The sequence below is a fragment of the Aspergillus saccharolyticus genome (genome assembly GCF_003184585.1).
Source record: "Aspergillus saccharolyticus JOP 1030-1 unplaced genomic scaffold BP01scaffold_31, whole genome shotgun sequence".
NCBI lineage: Eukaryota > Fungi > Ascomycota > Eurotiomycetes > Eurotiales > Aspergillaceae > Aspergillus > Aspergillus saccharolyticus.
The window spans coordinates 83,368-98,512 of record NW_020290641.1 but is presented as its reverse complement, the minus strand read 5'-3'; the positions used below and the strand labels follow the sequence as shown (position 1 = coordinate 98,512).

General features: G+C 54.0%; 6 protein-coding genes across 6 annotated transcripts; 3 read left to right on the top strand and 3 right to left on the bottom strand.

Moving 5' to 3' along the window:
- Positions 1-181: 181 nt before the first annotated feature.
- Positions 182-1,443, top strand: BP01DRAFT_367805 (elongator complex protein 4; the record flags this gene model as incomplete). Its single annotated transcript, XM_025576478.1, has 2 exons — positions 182-662; positions 725-1,443. The coding sequence occupies 2 exons, from the start codon at positions 182-184 to the stop codon at positions 1,441-1,443; spliced, it is 1,200 nt and encodes a 399-aa protein (XP_025428807.1).
- A 43-nt stretch (positions 1,444-1,486) lies between these two features.
- On the bottom strand, positions 1,487-1,807 carry BP01DRAFT_393856 (uncharacterized protein; the record flags this gene model as incomplete). The annotated part of the gene is made up of 2 exons (XM_025578268.1): positions 1,720-1,807; positions 1,487-1,674 (listed from the first exon to the last, which is right to left on the bottom strand). Exons 1-2 carry the CDS (start codon positions 1,775-1,777, stop codon positions 1,487-1,489), a joined length of 246 nt encoding a protein of 81 aa, XP_025428806.1. The 5' UTR covers positions 1,778-1,807.
- Positions 1,808-1,959: 152 nt separating this feature from the next.
- BP01DRAFT_124787 (tRNA splicing endonuclease subunit SEN34) lies at positions 1,960-3,486 on the top strand. The gene is made up of 2 exons (XM_025570431.1): positions 1,960-2,052; positions 2,259-3,486. The coding sequence occupies exon 2, from the start codon at positions 2,297-2,299 to the stop codon at positions 3,242-3,244; it is 948 nt and encodes a 315-aa protein (XP_025428805.1). The 5' UTR covers positions 1,960-2,052; positions 2,259-2,296; the 3' UTR covers positions 3,245-3,486.
- A 211-nt stretch (positions 3,487-3,697) lies between these two features.
- Positions 3,698-5,320, bottom strand: BP01DRAFT_425254 (RNase P/RNase MRP complex subunit). The gene is made up of 2 exons (XM_025579737.1): positions 4,444-5,320; positions 3,698-4,354 (listed from the first exon to the last, which is right to left on the bottom strand). The coding sequence occupies exons 1-2, from the start codon at positions 5,114-5,116 to the stop codon at positions 4,164-4,166; spliced, it is 864 nt and encodes a 287-aa protein (XP_025428804.1). The 5' UTR covers positions 5,117-5,320; the 3' UTR covers positions 3,698-4,163.
- An 885-nt stretch (positions 5,321-6,205) lies between these two features.
- BP01DRAFT_345865 (putative nucleosome remodeling complex ATPase subunit (Snf2h)) lies at positions 6,206-9,388 on the top strand (the record flags this gene model as incomplete). Its single annotated transcript, XM_025573609.1, has 5 exons — positions 6,206-6,657; positions 6,711-7,241; positions 7,302-7,746; positions 7,794-8,759; positions 8,804-9,388. 5 exons carry the CDS (start codon positions 6,206-6,208, stop codon positions 9,191-9,193), a joined length of 2,784 nt encoding a protein of 927 aa, XP_025428803.1. The 3' UTR covers positions 9,194-9,388.
- Positions 9,389-13,242: 3,854 nt separating this feature from the next.
- BP01DRAFT_124661 (uncharacterized protein) lies at positions 13,243-14,759 on the bottom strand. Its single transcript, XM_025570430.1, has 4 exons — positions 14,292-14,759; positions 13,661-14,224; positions 13,420-13,614; positions 13,243-13,365 (listed from the first exon to the last, which is right to left on the bottom strand). The coding sequence occupies exons 1-4, from the start codon at positions 14,459-14,461 to the stop codon at positions 13,275-13,277; spliced, it is 1,020 nt and encodes a 339-aa protein (XP_025428802.1). The 5' UTR covers positions 14,462-14,759; the 3' UTR covers positions 13,243-13,274.
- Positions 14,760-15,145: the final 386 nt, after the last annotated feature.

Sequence of the window (15,145 nt, the reverse complement as noted above, 5' to 3'; positions counted from 1 at the left end):
TGACAGCTTTTTTGGGAGAACTTTTAGCGCCGCGAGTCCGCCGCCCGCCGTCGCCGCCTCCGCCGCTTTTACCTTTCCTGCTCTCTGCCCCGCAGCCACAAGCTCCCACGATTGAAGAATTTCCCGCGCCTGCTGCCGGCTTCGTTGCATTGACCACCGCACCTGTCGAACAAAACTCGTCATGTCTTTTCGTAAGAGAAATATCGGTTTGTCGACGGGAGGCGACCGTGCAGCTCCCGTCTCTGCCGCAGCTCAGCCGCAGCAGCTGGCGTCTGCTGCATCTGCGCCAGAATCGACCCCCGGTGTGCGCCCCTCCCCCGACGATGGGCGACCGACGACTTCAACGGGCACGCCGTCGCTCGATAACATCCTCGCTGGGCATGGAGGGCTGCCTATTGGCAAGACGCTGCTAGTGGAGGAGAATGGAACGACGGATTTCGCGGGTGCTTTGCTACGATACTATGCCGCTGAGGGTGTGGTGCAGGACCACAGGGTCCATGTCGTGGGAATGCCGGAGCAGTGGGGGAGAAGTCTCCCAGGACTGATAGGGCCGGCGGATGCTGTGGACGACAAGCAGGACAAGCGGAAGGGCGAACGAATGAAGATTGCGTGGAGGTACGAGCGCCTAGGAGAGTTCGGGGCAGGCATTGCAGGATCCAGAGGTAATTTGCCAGGTTTTTCACATCCCAAATACTGAAGGGGACGCGCGCATTGACGGTTCTAGTGCCTACAGCTACGCCCGGGGAGCAGGCTCAACCTACTGCAGAGGGTAGTCCGGACAAGCGACCTGCGTTCTGTCACGCGTTCGATTTGACAAAACGACTCACACACCCTTCGATCGCCAATCTCAACTACATCCCGCTCGCCCCGTCGAACGAGCCCCTGCTCACCACCGTACACAAAAAGCTTGATGCTGCGATCACGTCGAGCCCTTCCAGCACTGTCCATCGCATTGTAATTCCCTCCCTACTGAACCCCACGATATATCCGCCCGAATCGTGTCAACCTGACAGTGTTTTGCCGTTCCTGCACTCTCTGCGAGCATTGCTCAACAGACCCGGCGTGCGAGCCACGGCGATGATCACAATTCCCTTGTCTCTCTTCCCTCGAGCCTCGGGTCTCGTGCGGTGGATGGAACTCATCAGCGATGGCGTCATCGAGCTCTGTCCGTTCCCTCACTCCGCCGATGCACTCGCAACCTCCGGCGCCGCCACTTCGCACGAGGAGCCGCCCCAAGGAATGCTGAAGACCCATCGACTACCCGTCCTGCACGAGCGAGGCGGCGGTAGTGACCAGAAGGTCGGCCAAGACTGGGCCTTCACATTGAGCCGCAGGAGGTTCGAGATCAAGCCTTTCAGTCTTCCGCCAGCCGAAGGCGACAAGGAAGGCCAGGACGGCGCGGCTTCCGGCGCCATGCCGAAGAAGGCGGATCTAGAATTCTGAGCTGGTGGGTGTGAGGCTCCTTGGATGCAGAAACGCTGCCGCATTACTCCTCGTGGTCAGACCCTCGCATCATGTCGTCCAGCTCGATCTGCTCGGACATGGCGGGCCCGGTGTTGACCATGGTTCGGAGGTAGTGTCGGCCGTACGAGTCAATCCCCGGCTCGGCGGGCGAAGCTGAGAAATACGATCGCAGGCGGCGGTTCCTCAGGCATGACGACAGGCCAAGCCAGGCTACAAGCGTTAATTGGTAATTCGAATTGGGTGAGAGCGGCGTACCTAGCACTAGCAAGAGGGGTGCGAAGAAGACGAAGAACAGAAGTAGCAAGAAGCTCATCTTGAGGCTGGACAGTTTTGTCTCAATCGTCAGGTGCGTTGACAGCAGCAGCAGCAACGGATGTGTATGGTTAACTACATGGTGGGTCATGCCTGACTAATCAGATTCCATCTGCTAACCGCAAGAGGAAAGGTCGCTGCCGGGCAGCTCTTTAAGAGCTTCATCCCACTAAACATTTTTTCCTGATTCTTGCTCTTCCGCAAAGACTCGCCCTGCAATACATCTTCAGTTGTTGACTGTTGCGCATAGTATGCTTATGCGCTATTGAGTAGATGGTAAGCCTCACTTTTTTGTTCTTTATTTGTGATCCCGCTTTGCATGATTATATAACTACTATAATCTGTCAATCCCCTGAAGCTCACCATAATCTCATTAAACGAGCATATGTGATTGAGAAACGTATTGAAAATGATTCGCATTGCCTTTACACTGTTGATTGCCATCACCACACATAAGTGAACTCCAGCTAACAGTGCCTCAGTTCCTGCAGTACTTCAGATCCCAATAAATTTGCCTAAGATGGACTCGGACCCCCTCCTCCCCGTCCCGATCTCGTATATCGCGGGTAGCTACTTTCTCTTCTCCATTGATGCCGTTACGTATCTGAGACGTGAGCACCACATCTGTGGCGTACTCAGCGGCACCCTGCCGCAAATCCCCCAGCAGAATGTGTTTCTGGGGCTGCCGTTGAAGCTGATGCCCGAGGAGGCGCGGCTGCTGGTGGAGAAAGGTGTAGCTTGCATTGTAGACGAGGTAAAAGCGCAGAAGGAGGGCATGCGCGCCCTCCGCGAAGCCGACCGCCAAAAGTATCTCCGTGAGCTAGAATCCCAGGGCGCGCACGCCATGCGCCTGCAGACCAGTCGCAAGGAGCAGCAGCGCGAGGAGGCGCTGCGCAAGGTAGAAGCGAAGAAGGCGGCGGCGGCGGCGGCGGCTGCTAAGAAGACAACTGCCAATGTTGGTAGTGGTGAGGAGCAGCCCGCCTCAGCACATCCAGATGATGCTGCGGATGAGCAGAATAATCAAAATCAAACCTCCCGCCGCGCCTCAACCACATCCAATTCCACCACCAGCGTCATCGCCGCCCCCTACGGCACCACCATGGGCATCACCCCCGCCACCTCCCACCCACCTCTCCCGTATGCTCCTTCTGCTGCACAACGCCTCCCTGCCCCAGCCGTCCCGGCTTCCTACCCGCTCTTCGCCCGCCTCCACGCCGACGGGTACTACCTCTCGCCCGGTTTGCGGTTTGGGTGCCAATACCTGGCCTATCCCGGCGATCCGCTGCGGTTCCACTCGCACTTTCTGGTTGTGGCGGCCGACTGGGACGAGGAGCTTGATCTCATGGCTGTCGTCGCGGGCGGACGGCTGGGGACGGGGGTGAAGAAGGGGTTCTTGATTGGGGGCGCGGAGCAGGTTGATGATGCGGACAGTGTGCGGACGTTTAGTGTTGAGTGGGCGGGGATGTGATGGATGCCTTCGGGTTGATACGATATACGGCGCTCACTGCGGGGTGAAACCCGATTTCTTGCATTGAGCTGCGTCATCTTTAGCGTCGAGTCGAGTCGAGTCGATCATCAGCTGGATGAGATTGCACCTCGAGTGGTAGAGGAAGACTCTGTGCCACCAAGTGGTACTCCAGGGGCGGTAGTCTAGCAGGAATGCGAGGACTCGGCCGTGCTCAGTCGGCCCTCGCGGGTGGGACTTGTCTGGTCCCTACTCGAGGATAATCCTATCATCTGTCTGAGATGCTTAGGTATATGATGAGCTGCGTCGGACTGATACTGATGGCATGGAATGGCCGAAAGCAGTCCGCTTGCTCGCTGATAAGACTGGGACGAGGCCAGCTATGCCGACCATAACACAACTGATACGAGCTACTCCGTACAATAATGACCATGAATGGATATGACAGGAATGATTGGTATCTGGGTCGATCATGTAGGATCAATGAATGAATGGATATGGACATGATGTTATCGGGGTTGATTCATGTAGATCAATGACAAAAGCGCTGTCAATCAGACCTGATGTAGGCTTTCATGGAAGTCCTGAAGACTTCCTCGTCGCAGCCTGTCCTCTGCTAGCAGCATCTCTCGGCGTGAAGCCGTGTGTGTGGCGCGATGCTTGCACATATCGCGCATCATGCTCGCACTGCATCGACCTACCCTGCCGCGGGCACCGGGCGAACTCTTGTGAGCTGCAGACAGACTTATCGCCCCGTGACCAGACTCTGACTGAGTCCAACGTAAGACAGCGCAGCCTCGGCTGTAGAGAGACGTCCGTCTGACTGACTGCAGTGACGCATGCAAGCTCAAAACTATGCGAAGCAGTTCCATTCCCACATCAACCAATCCAACAAAATTCAAGCTCCAAACCGGACCCAAACTCAAACGTAATCCACGTTCCTCCACTTGAACTTCTTATTCGCGCGATCGACCGGTCGATTCTGGAACTGACTGCCATGCAACTCGAAGACGAGCTTCTTCTCTTCCCCTCCATCCTCCTTCCCATCTCCGTCCCCCCGAGAAGAAGGTAAAGGCAAGCAGAAGCGAAAGACGGTATGTTCCTTAGGAATGACTAACACCACAGCATCAGCACAAACCCCAACCTGAGCTGCCCAACACCTCAAACCTTAAGCCCAAGGTAAACGGAAAGAAAGAACTCACCGACAACACGATCCCCCTCCATCACGACCGTAAAAGCAAACATCCCATCCCTCACCACCACGCCCCGCAACCCCACCCTCCCCGCACACCGACTCCTCACCACCTCGACCTCCGCCCCGTGGTAATCGCAACTAACCAGTTTGCTACCGTGCGAGCTCGGCGTGACCACCGCCCCGGTCTTCCCTCCCAGATCCAAGACAGAGACCATATACTCCACCCAGAGTTTGTGGAGTTGCTGGAAGGTCGCGTATTTGTATTCCTCGGCCTGCTTCTTTTGCTGTTGCTGGGACGACTCCTCATCGACAACATTCCCCGTACCCGTACCCGTTCCCTCCTCCTTGTGCTTCTCCTTTTTCTCCTCCTCCTGCTGCTGTTGCTGCTGCTTCTTATTCTTATTCTTCCGTTTGGTGGAGAGAGGAACCCCGAACGTCCCCGGGTTTTCTCGTTTCTCTCGTGCAGAAAGGGGACGCGGCTTCTGCTTCCGGAGAAAATACTCCTTTCTGCGGAGACGGTGCAGACGGCGGCGTTGGCGGTTGTCTTCCGGGGTCGGGGAGGTCGGGCGCACGTAGAGGGGTTTCTGTTTGATGCGTTCAGTAAAGAGCGTGGCGGCTGTGTCGGGGGAGTGCGCGCGGAGGAGGAGGGTGTGGGCTATATGTTGTTTTTGGGTGGACATTTTGTTTTCCTTTGAAGGGGGGAGGGGGGAGGTTCGGGGGGTTCTTGAGGGTTGTGCGGTTCTGCTGTTTGGGTGATTCTGGAGCTTCCGTGGTTTTTGTGGGTAGGCAGTGAAATATGGTTGAGTGTGATTGTGGTTGTTGAAGCTGGGGAGGTGTAGTGGTTTCTGGTTCTTCTGGTTGAGGTATAGTGTGTAGTGTGTGGTGATGGCGGTGGTGGTGACGAAGTTGGAGAAAAATGTTGCGCGGTTTGCTTATCGGGTCGGTGATTGATAAGATTGGATCGGCGACTGCCTTGGTGCCTGATTCCTCGGGTCTCCATCAAATGTGGGGGTTATGGTGTTATGCATACTGTACAAGTGTAGGTTTATGTATACTACTCGTGAATCAAATGATCCTAGCTGGCTTCAATTTCTTTTGTAGCGTCTGGGCTTGGAGCGAAGTGGCGGTGGCTGGCTTTTCACACCTTAATTTTTGTTGCACAGATAACTAAGATTGAGGTCAGACCTCATTCTCTGGTCATGAAATGTGTTCCTACTACCATGGCAGTATGTAATTCAAGTCAACTCCCCGATATGAGCTTCACATTGGAGTAAACACTTCTCACCAGGGTATATCCTCCTCACAATTACTTCATATCACCCGACCTACGGAGTTGACCATCTATGCTCTGCCAGCTAGGCAATGCTCTCCACTGACTCGGGCAGCTCAATATGTCTTCAGTCAACAATCATTTTACTCATGCAAGCAGCACACAGGAATACTGTATACCCTATAGTACCCCCACATCAGCTTGTTCTCGCCTTCATTTGACCACCCTGCTGCCCTCATTCTTTTCCCTTCCCACCTCATCTCGACTATACTCCTTGACACAACACCATGCTCACAGTGACAACACTCCAGAGCAACACCAACCTCATCCTGAATCCGTTCCACCCCTACTTAACAAACCAAGTGAATTTCGACCCCGTGTTACAGACTCACCTCCGACTTTTATATACCCTCATCCACATCCCCTAGCCACCGACACATCCTAGTCCATCACCAGATATAAATGATCACCATTACAGAGTCCGCTCACGTCCGCAGACATGGACTATCGCCCCGGATCAGACGGGTACCAGACACCCCTCAGCAGCCCACGCTCATGCCTCTCGACGCCGCCAACGTCGCCACCCAGCACTGGGAGCCCAAAGCCTCTGTCGGCTCGATATTGCGGTAAGATCAGTCGCTCGACAGCCCGGAATCCACAGACTAACAAGACTGCTGCTTCAGATCCAGGCTCGCCGCCAGCTTCCTTTGTCTCACGATTCCGGAATGTCAGACTTGAGCTTCCGTTTCACCGCAAACCCAGCTCTCGGGGCCCATTCACTACCCCCGAGGAAGCCATCAGCGACATAAAACGACGGGGGGATGATTTCCTCCGTGCAAACAAAAATCTAATCCTACCGCTCCTAGACAAAGTCCCCTCAACTTTGCAAGCTGAAAGTCATATACACCTCCCACTTGAGCAGCGGGACCGGCTCACAAGCCAGCCGAAAGGGTAAGTCCCCATTCCCACACTACCTCTAAAAGAAACAAATATTGACTCCATAGGTTGCGGGCAACCCTTAAGCCGTACCAGCTCGAGGGCCTCTCGTTCCTGATGTACCTGCGACGGAACGGCGTGGGCGGCATCCTGGCCGATGAGATGGGTCTGGGCAAGACGCTACAGACACTTGCGCTGTTCGCGCACGTCCGGGAGACCGAACAGGCCTCGTGCGCCAACCCTGCGCCGTTCCTGGTGGTTAGTCCGCTCAGCGTGTTGGAGACGTGGATCGCTGAGATCGAAAAGTGGACGCCAGGGCTGACTCCCGTTAAGTTCCATGGCCCGCGCGATCAGCGGGCTGAAGTGAAGAAACTTTTCTCCAAGACTCACGGCAAAGAGGGCTGCTTCAAGGAGGATGTGCGGAGCACGGTGCTTATCACTTGTTATGAGACGCTCATGTCGGAGACGATGTGGTTTAGGAAGGTGGCGATTTGGAAGTATGTTGTGCTGGATGAGGGGCATAGGATCAAGGATAATACCTCTAAGCGGGCGCAGTCGATTGGCAAGCTGCGCGCTGAGTATAAGCTCATTTTGACAGGGTAAGTGCCTGGTTTCTCACTTGGTCTTCGCAAAGGTTGTCTGACTGGTCATCATCTCAGTACTCCCATACAAAACAACTTGGGGGAAGTCTGGTCCCTGTTGCACTGGCTCTTCCCGGAAGTTTTCACCCCCTCATCGTCCAAGCTGTTCCACGATGCTTTCTCTTTGAATGCAGGCAGGTTCGACGCCGCCTTCTCTACCCACATAAAAGCGTTCCTCAACCTTATCATGCTGCGACGGTTGAAGGACTCTCCGGAAGTGGGTATCAATCTGCCGCCCAAACAAGTCGTAACGCTCGCCGTGCCGCTTTCCAATCTACAACATGCTTTGTACATGAAAGTGTTGACAGGGCGGGACGAAGCACACAGTGACGAACCGGCATCGACGTTGACGTTCACCTCAGACCAGCACGGCTGGCCGGTCGAGCCGAACCTCGACCCTAGCAAGCCAGTCACTGACAATAGATGGAGAATCTCGGACAACATTCTAATGGAACTCCGCAAGGTAAGCGTCACGACCCTCCACCGATAGACCAACGCTCACCTGCATAGTGCTCCATTCACCCGTGGCTCTTGGATAAGAACCGCGAAGTCGACGACTCGGGCAGTCTCCTGTCGTGCTCGGGAAAGCTTCTCGCCTTGAGCAAACTGGTCCAACACTTTGTCTTCACTGCGAAGAAAAAGGTCGTCATCTTCTCGTGCTTCGTCAAGGCTCTCAATCTGTGCGAGGAGATGTTGGAAACTCTCCAGAGGGGCGACCTATTCGAGTATGTCAGGCTGGACGGGAACACCTCGCGGGCGTGGCGCAGGCTGTGCGTTCATCTCTTCAATAACCTTCCTCAGTACAGGGTCTTTCTTGTGTCAATCAGAGCGGGCGGAGAGGGCCTCAGCATGATCGGATCGTCCGTGGTCATCTTTTTGGACGAGGATTGGAACCCGCAAGTGATGAGACAGGCCGAGTCGCGCGTGCATCGGATCGGTCAAACTCAGCCAGTCACGATCTTCCGGCTGATCTCGAAGGGGACTTTAGAAGAACAGATGAGCCGCCGCCTGCTGAAGAAAGCGTACCTGTCGTCTAAGATCATCGAGGAGGAGCGACAGGACTATGCGCTGGCGGGGATAGACGAAACCCCACCCATGCAACTGATTGCTTCCGAGGGCCTGCCTGAGAACAACCTAGCGGATATGAGATTGTGGAGTTTCGAGTCTCTTCTGAGCCGATGCACGATCAACTCAACCACCGGACAAGACCTCGCCGGTTCTTCATCTTGGTGGAGAGTGTCAGAGCGGGTACGCACGAACATTTTCAACGGAAGAATGGTAGAGAAAATGTCGAGAATCCAATTGTTCCCGGAGGAGACCCCCTGCTTCGCCCGTGCGGAGCGTCGAATTGGCAAGGGGCGGGTCATCACGATCGAGGGCTACGACGTCACCAAGGAGAACCTGCGCATGGACGTTCTGTCTCCAACGAAGCCAAAATCAATGGACATGGAAATGAAGACAATGACCAACCAGACCGTAAGTAAAGCACCCGTTGTAGATGTCTTGTCTGACTGAAGTAGACCTGCGCGGTCTGCCAGGAGTTCGAGCCTTTGAACTGCCAAACTTGTCCGCGGGCGTACCATTGGGAGTGTCTGCAGGAATCGATGAAAGCGCACACCGACGAGGTTCGATTCAGCTGCCCCCAACACATCTGCTCTGGGTGCGAGAGACGGACCTCCGAGGCCGGCGGGCTTTTGTTTTGCTGTGCACAATGTCCGCTCGCATTCTGCGAAGATTGTCTGGATTGGAGCAAAGCTGAGTTCCTTGGGAGAAACCACGCATTTGAGCTCCTTGGGTATCATCCTCAGTCGTACTTCTATATCCGCTGCTCTGGCTGTAGGGAGAATCGGAAGCGGCTTTGCGATGACTTGGGTGGATGGCCGGCGAAGCGCCTGAGGATGAAGCATTGACTAGATCTGGGCGTTTGGAATCGGACCTACAAAGATGAATGGAACACCAACTGCACGGTCTCATGTGTATAAGGGACTCGTAGTGTATTACCGAGACAGACGTCGAATCAAACCGCATTACCAAAACAGGGAACGTACTGACCTGACCTGACCTGACGGTCATTAGTATCACCTGCCACCGGTACGTAACTGGAAGAAAATGCAACCATAGCATCTAAAATGTTCACATAGCTCAAGGGTCGGGCAAGCCAGGCGCCAGAGGAAAGCCTGTGGCGTCTCCGTTTCCAGAAACAGTCACGCCACACGGTGCATGTTGCGTCCGTGACTGAATTGATCCTGGTCGGTGGTGTATTTAGGTAAATGAAAGAGACCGCCCATTTTTGAACGCAAGGCAACCGCTGCATGAATCAAGCGGCATGAACAGCGCAGGTGCAGGGATAATTCTCATTCGGTGCCAATCTGTTGGGACGAAGGATGAGCAGTCATGTACTCGCAGTTGGGGGAGAAAGAGTGCAGGACAGGAGCAGTAACCATTCCGTAGTGATCAGCTCCGGGGGAACTAAGCGGTGAGTAACCATGTTTTGAATATTGGTCAATTTCGTACTCTGCAGACATAGCAGTCAGTCATCAATCCCTACCACATATGTATTTCTCAAGCGCAGTCGACCGTCCGGATGAGCCCTAGTAGAGCATCGTCTCCAATTCCACGGATCAAGTACGGATCGGACCGACTAAGGGTGCAGCCAGAGCTCGATCCGGAGTGAAGCTGCACATGCAATCTTCGAAGACACAAACATTAGTTATTCAGAAATCCTCACTGCATGAAAATCACCAAGAGTCCCACTACCACCATGTAGTAATCTGACGGACTACCATCCTGACGAAATCTTTCAGTACTATGCAACGCAACCTGGCAAGACAACTGGGAGCTCCATGATATCGAGGTGACACAACTTCCCCACTGCGCCATGCCACTTGGCTCCAATCATCCACAAACACTCTGTGGTCTGTCTGACGACGCGATCCCGTCCCTCTAACCCTGACACGATCCGTCAACCGATAACTTGACAACAGCACTCCGGGATCCAGGTTCCACAAACGCCACAATCGCCACTCCTCACCGTTAAGCTTCACTGGATACGAACCGTCGGGAGGTCGACCCACGGGCTGTCATCGCTCGGGCGCCGGTTTCTGCACGAGCAAGCATCCCAGGAACTCCCTTCTCTCTGGATCGACATGAAGAAGCGACAAGGACGCATGCGAATCGACTCGACACAAACCACGGGTATACACCTTGTCCAGTCATCTATAACTATTCTGCGTAACTCAAAGTGTCACCAGCCTATGTAACCACTGCCCCCTCGGAGAATAAACAATCAGGAACCGTCCGCCTGCAACAAACCCAACGATACGGTACGTACTAGTCAGACTCAGCTATGACAGAACTTAAAATCCCTCACGTCAATAGTCACAGACCCCGATATGGACCCTGATCGCACTGGCCCACCATCCTGCACACGTCAAACGTCAGTCCACCGACTGCACCCTTCATAAGACGGTCTGCATCAAAGCAGGAGATAGCTAGTTTCCTACTTAGTAGTGGCCAGCAAGTACTCGGTGGACTAGCCCACCCAATCACCCTGGACAAAGCCAGACCGTCCAGCGAGACAAGTTGACAGCGAGCGCCACAAGTACCGCCCCGGGCTTTGTGCTTTATCCTACAGTTCTGACGCACACAACTCACTGAGTTTGAACTGGACTAAACCGTATCCGACTGAACAGCACAGCACGGATATGATCGACGAATGGACACCGAAGCAAAAATCCCTACCCCATTGGGATCTTGGCACGTCACACGGCGGGGAACCCCGTCCTGGACCGCGAACCCGGTTTCTGTGTATCCACTTCGCCCAGGACCAGGATCAGGATTCAGGACCGAAGAATTGGTACAAAACAACTACCACTTATTACATAGGACGGATTGTGGCTGCTACTGAACATTGGCCTCACTGTCATTGGCCACGATTGCTAAGGAGTACCTACTTGTATCTGGCATATAAAACCGGGGAATGAAGACGATGAGGACCTCGTTTGCATTACAACACACTCACTCACACCAAAAAATAAAAGGATCGCTGCACTTTTCGGTGGTTACGAACTACTAGCACGGGGTTGGTCGATTAGTATTTTTGTCACTGATATGCGGATGATATATGGCAGAAAACAACTTGGGTTTGGTCCAAAAAAATTACGGGATTATGCTACTTACTCCAGCGGACTGGTCTAGGATACGGATAAGATGCTACGTATGCTGGCATCTTAGCGCATCTCTCTCTTCTTGGAAATAATTATGATAGAGTTATCACTTTACTCACTTAATCCAACGGCACAGCAGCCTCAACACGGTGCCTTGGCTTTCTTGCCGAAGCAACTACCAGATAGAGAGACAGGCGACATGGTGAGTATAGAGTAAGTATACTAGGTCGCGTACTCGTACGCACTACACGGTCGTAGCCTTCGGGACGGTATACAGTAGATTTACTGCATACGGTAGGTATACCACTACCAGTACCCCATACAGTGACTACGATGTCCACACTACTACACACTACTGCACAGTACTCCTAGGTACTCCCCTTCCCCCGACTAGACCAGCCAGCCACCAGCCCAGCCCAGCCCAACCGAAAACCCAAGCACCCAACCTATAAAAAGAGAACTGACTAGGTAAGCTAATCAATCCATCCCTACCCGTACAGTGCACTGACAGACATACACAGCACAATCAATACTGTCACTTGTAGTTGGCATCGATTGCCCGGGGTTTATCCGAATAAGGTCTAGTTCCACCGTTCCAAACTCTTCAGGCCCCCGGGCTCCGGCGCCACGGCCCCAAGAGAAAGTTCCGGCCGAGTGCATGGACGTTGGCGGAGATTCGTCGGCCGAATTCCTCCGTGTCTTTCAGGTTAACTTAGCTAACTGTTCGTTCTTTAGATCTGTTTGTAAATAGGTTCGTTCTAGGGTATTTCGATCTGCGAATGAGCTATCTAGTACTTTGCTGGCGATGTAGACGTCTACCTTTCGCGGGCTAGTATTCTGTGATGTTCTGACAACTGCATCTTACTCCAGGTTTGTAGGTAGGTGTGCGGATCACAGCTACCGGGCAAGATGACTCTATAGAGTCCCCGGGTATGAAGTCTGAAGATACAGATGTTAAGAACTCTCCGGAGTATGGCAGACATTCAGTCCTTACCCATCAATCACCACCTGTATGTATGCACTCCCAAAGCAACGGATCGATCATGCAACCCCTGACTGCCCTCGGCAGGCCCATGGGACGACACCATCAGCACCGGGACTCCGGGACCAAACCCACAGCTGGAGCCATGCGGGACCCCAGTGGATCCCCCATCCCCAAAAATTAAACCCGGACTTTGCCGTTCATGCCATCATTTCAACATCCAAAGACAACCAGACCTAGACCAGACTCAATCTATTGTGTACTCCGTGCAGTGTGTACTCCGAATGCATCACTGTATCCGGCCCAGGCAGATGCGTCCCCATGCCCAATCAGTGGCTAAATCTCATCTCCCTCGACTAATTACTCGAGTCCATTGCGGGTCCTGTCAATCATCGCCAATCTATTTAAGTTTGATTGCAGCCAACCCATGGCTGTGGTGGACCTGGTGGTTAGACCCCCGTCGCTAGGTCTGTCTAGTCCTGCTTGGGCTAATCGGGTCAAGGCTCATCTATGTTTATCCCAATGCGGATCACACCTGACTCGTCTTTGCACCTACGGAAATGAAGCAAACACTGCGTAGATCTAGACTGCCGATCGGCCAAACAGAGGGTATCTTCGGAGGTAAAATTGCAAGAAACCAGAATTCAAAGCAGCTTCGGCGACGTAACACCCAGGGGCTGGTTCGTTGCAAGACACCAAAACAAGGTAGCGCATCACACATGCCCGCACAGAGGTGCTTGATCTTGGATCATCAACGCCTGGTAGAATCGACGGTCTAGCCAGCCGTCTAATGGCTTTATTCCATCGTGAGGTGGACTGGCCACGACTCACTGCACAATTGCGTCAACTCCCGCTCACGATCTTCACTCGCTCCAGTCGTTCTTCGACTCGTCGCGCTATCTCCGGGTCGGGTTCTGGCCTTTCCTTGCGTTTCCTGCATGTATCAATCAGTATGCGATGGTGTAAAATGGGCATTCAAGTCACTCACGGTTCGCGTATGGTCTCGTCACCTTTCTCCTGCCCGCAATGGGAGCACACGGTTTCTCTCGCTTGGTATGCATTGTTGCAGCGGTGACAGAAGTATCGGACCCGTTGCCGGGGTTTCTTCCATGTCCGGGCCGGTAACTCCGCGGGAGGCTCTGCGTCTCCAGGATAACCATACGGGTATTTGTTGAGTTTCGCTCTGTGATCCGGTTAGCTCCACCTTGCAAAGCAGGAACACAACGTACGGCTCGCGAGGGCACAGGGTGCATCGAATGTGTTGGCAGGTGCTACATTGCACATCATCGGCCGCGAAGGCGGTGCTGCAGCGATGGCAGGTCCGTCGGATTCTCTGGCGGGGCGGGTGATAAACCAGGTCCTGGCCGCTGGCGCGTGAGGGCAAGGTCAGGCGAGGCTCTCTGAGTTGACGCGGCGTCGGGGTAGCTTCGGGTGCTTTTTGGGACACGATGGTTTGGAGCGCAGCTTCGGTCTGTGCCCGCGCGCTATGGGGCTTCACAGCAGGGTCGGGCGGACAGCTCGTGCAGCGAACATGTTGGCAATTAACGCAGACCTTGCTGGGCCCAAAGGTTGTCTGACAGCGGTGACAGGTTCGGCGGACTCGCATACGGATCGGTCTGATCACTCGCTGCACGGTCTGATCGCTAGGAAACTTCCGTTCTCCCGGTTCGAGCGCTAATCCATACCTTGCCAACAATCCGCGCGCCTTCTGTTCCTGGATGGATCCCCAATTGGGGAGCACGGTCGCACCGGGGGCTGCCTTGATGATGGGTATTTGAGGAGTCGCTGCGAGGCTGGCGTGAAGTCAGCATTGTGGGAAAGTTGATGAATGGGATGAAGATAGGGAAGAGGGAGACGTACGTCGTGATTGGAATGGGAGCGGGCGCCTCAGTAGCCACTTGCGCGCCCGACGTCGGGGCCGCCTTCATCATGGAGCTTCTCCTCATTGCAGTCCGTATACGTTTGACAAATTTGGAGAAACCCTCATGCTTGTTTTCGCGCAATGGGTCAGGGCCCTGATGGGTCGACATGGCGCCAAGCGCACCTTGCGACGGTAAAATAGGTCGGTAGTATTAATCGACAATTCAAGATGTCCTGCAGTATAAAAGACTCAATTCATGCGCCACGCCTGGGACCAAAATATTCTATTCATATTCTCCTAGCTGTGAGCGAGTATGCGGAGTCGAAACAGGCGACCGCCCCGGGACCAGGGGTGGAGGTGGGTGTGGAAGGGGAGGTGGATGTTGTTGATCGAACCGAATGAGTGCCAAATCAAGCAGACAAAACGGGAACCACGATACGATTAAGTATTGGCAGGTCGCACGGGCGTGACCCGAAACCGTAGACTTGGGACTCCCGGCTAGACGGTGAGCTGTTGGTAGGGTCGCAGCCGAGCACCCCAACTATTGGCTGAAGGGCGGTCAGATCGTGTGGATCGGGCGTGGTCGAGGCGTCCAAAGTTGAGAGGGGCTTGTTTCGAGGTGCAAGGGCGAGACGTGATGACGTTGGGAGTTGTACTGTGGTATAGGAGGTTGAACGGTTGTTGTAGGAGGAGTGATGAAAGAAGGAGGAAGAAGAGGAAGAAGAGATAAAAAAGGGTGGGTAGTTGGAATGGTTTCAGTTGATGGCTATGAAAGGAAAGAGGAGATAAAGTGATCTAAGCAGGCAACGAACGATAAATAGAAGTCGAACAAACCTTTTCTAATTCTGAGGGG

What these genes read in the sequence shown, in the direction of transcription:
- BP01DRAFT_124787 (XM_025570431.1), top strand. Translation starts at nt 2,297, where the DNA reads ATGGACTCGGACCCCCTCCTCCCCGTCCCGATCTCGTATATCGCGGGT.
- BP01DRAFT_425254 (XM_025579737.1), bottom strand. Translation starts at nt 5,116, where the DNA reads ATGTCCACCCAAAAACAACATATAGCCCACACCCTCCTCCTCCGCGCG. An exon ending in GGAGGGGGATCGTGTTGTCG is followed by an intron (nt 4,355 to 4,443) that starts GTGAGTTCTTTC and finishes CTGTGGTGTTAG; the next exon opens with TCATTCCTAAGGAACATACC.
- BP01DRAFT_124661 (XM_025570430.1), bottom strand. Translation starts at nt 14,461, where the DNA reads ATGTCGACCCATCAGGGCCCTGACCCATTGCGCGAAAACAAGCATGAG. An exon ending in GCTCCCATTCCAATCACGAC is followed by an intron (nt 14,225 to 14,291) that starts GTACGTCTCCCT and finishes ACTTCACGCCAG; the next exon opens with CCTCGCAGCGACTCCTCAAA. An exon ending in GACGAGACCATACGCGAACC is followed by an intron (nt 13,366 to 13,419) that starts GTGAGTGACTTG and finishes TGATACATGCAG; the next exon opens with GAAACGCAAGGAAAGGCCAG.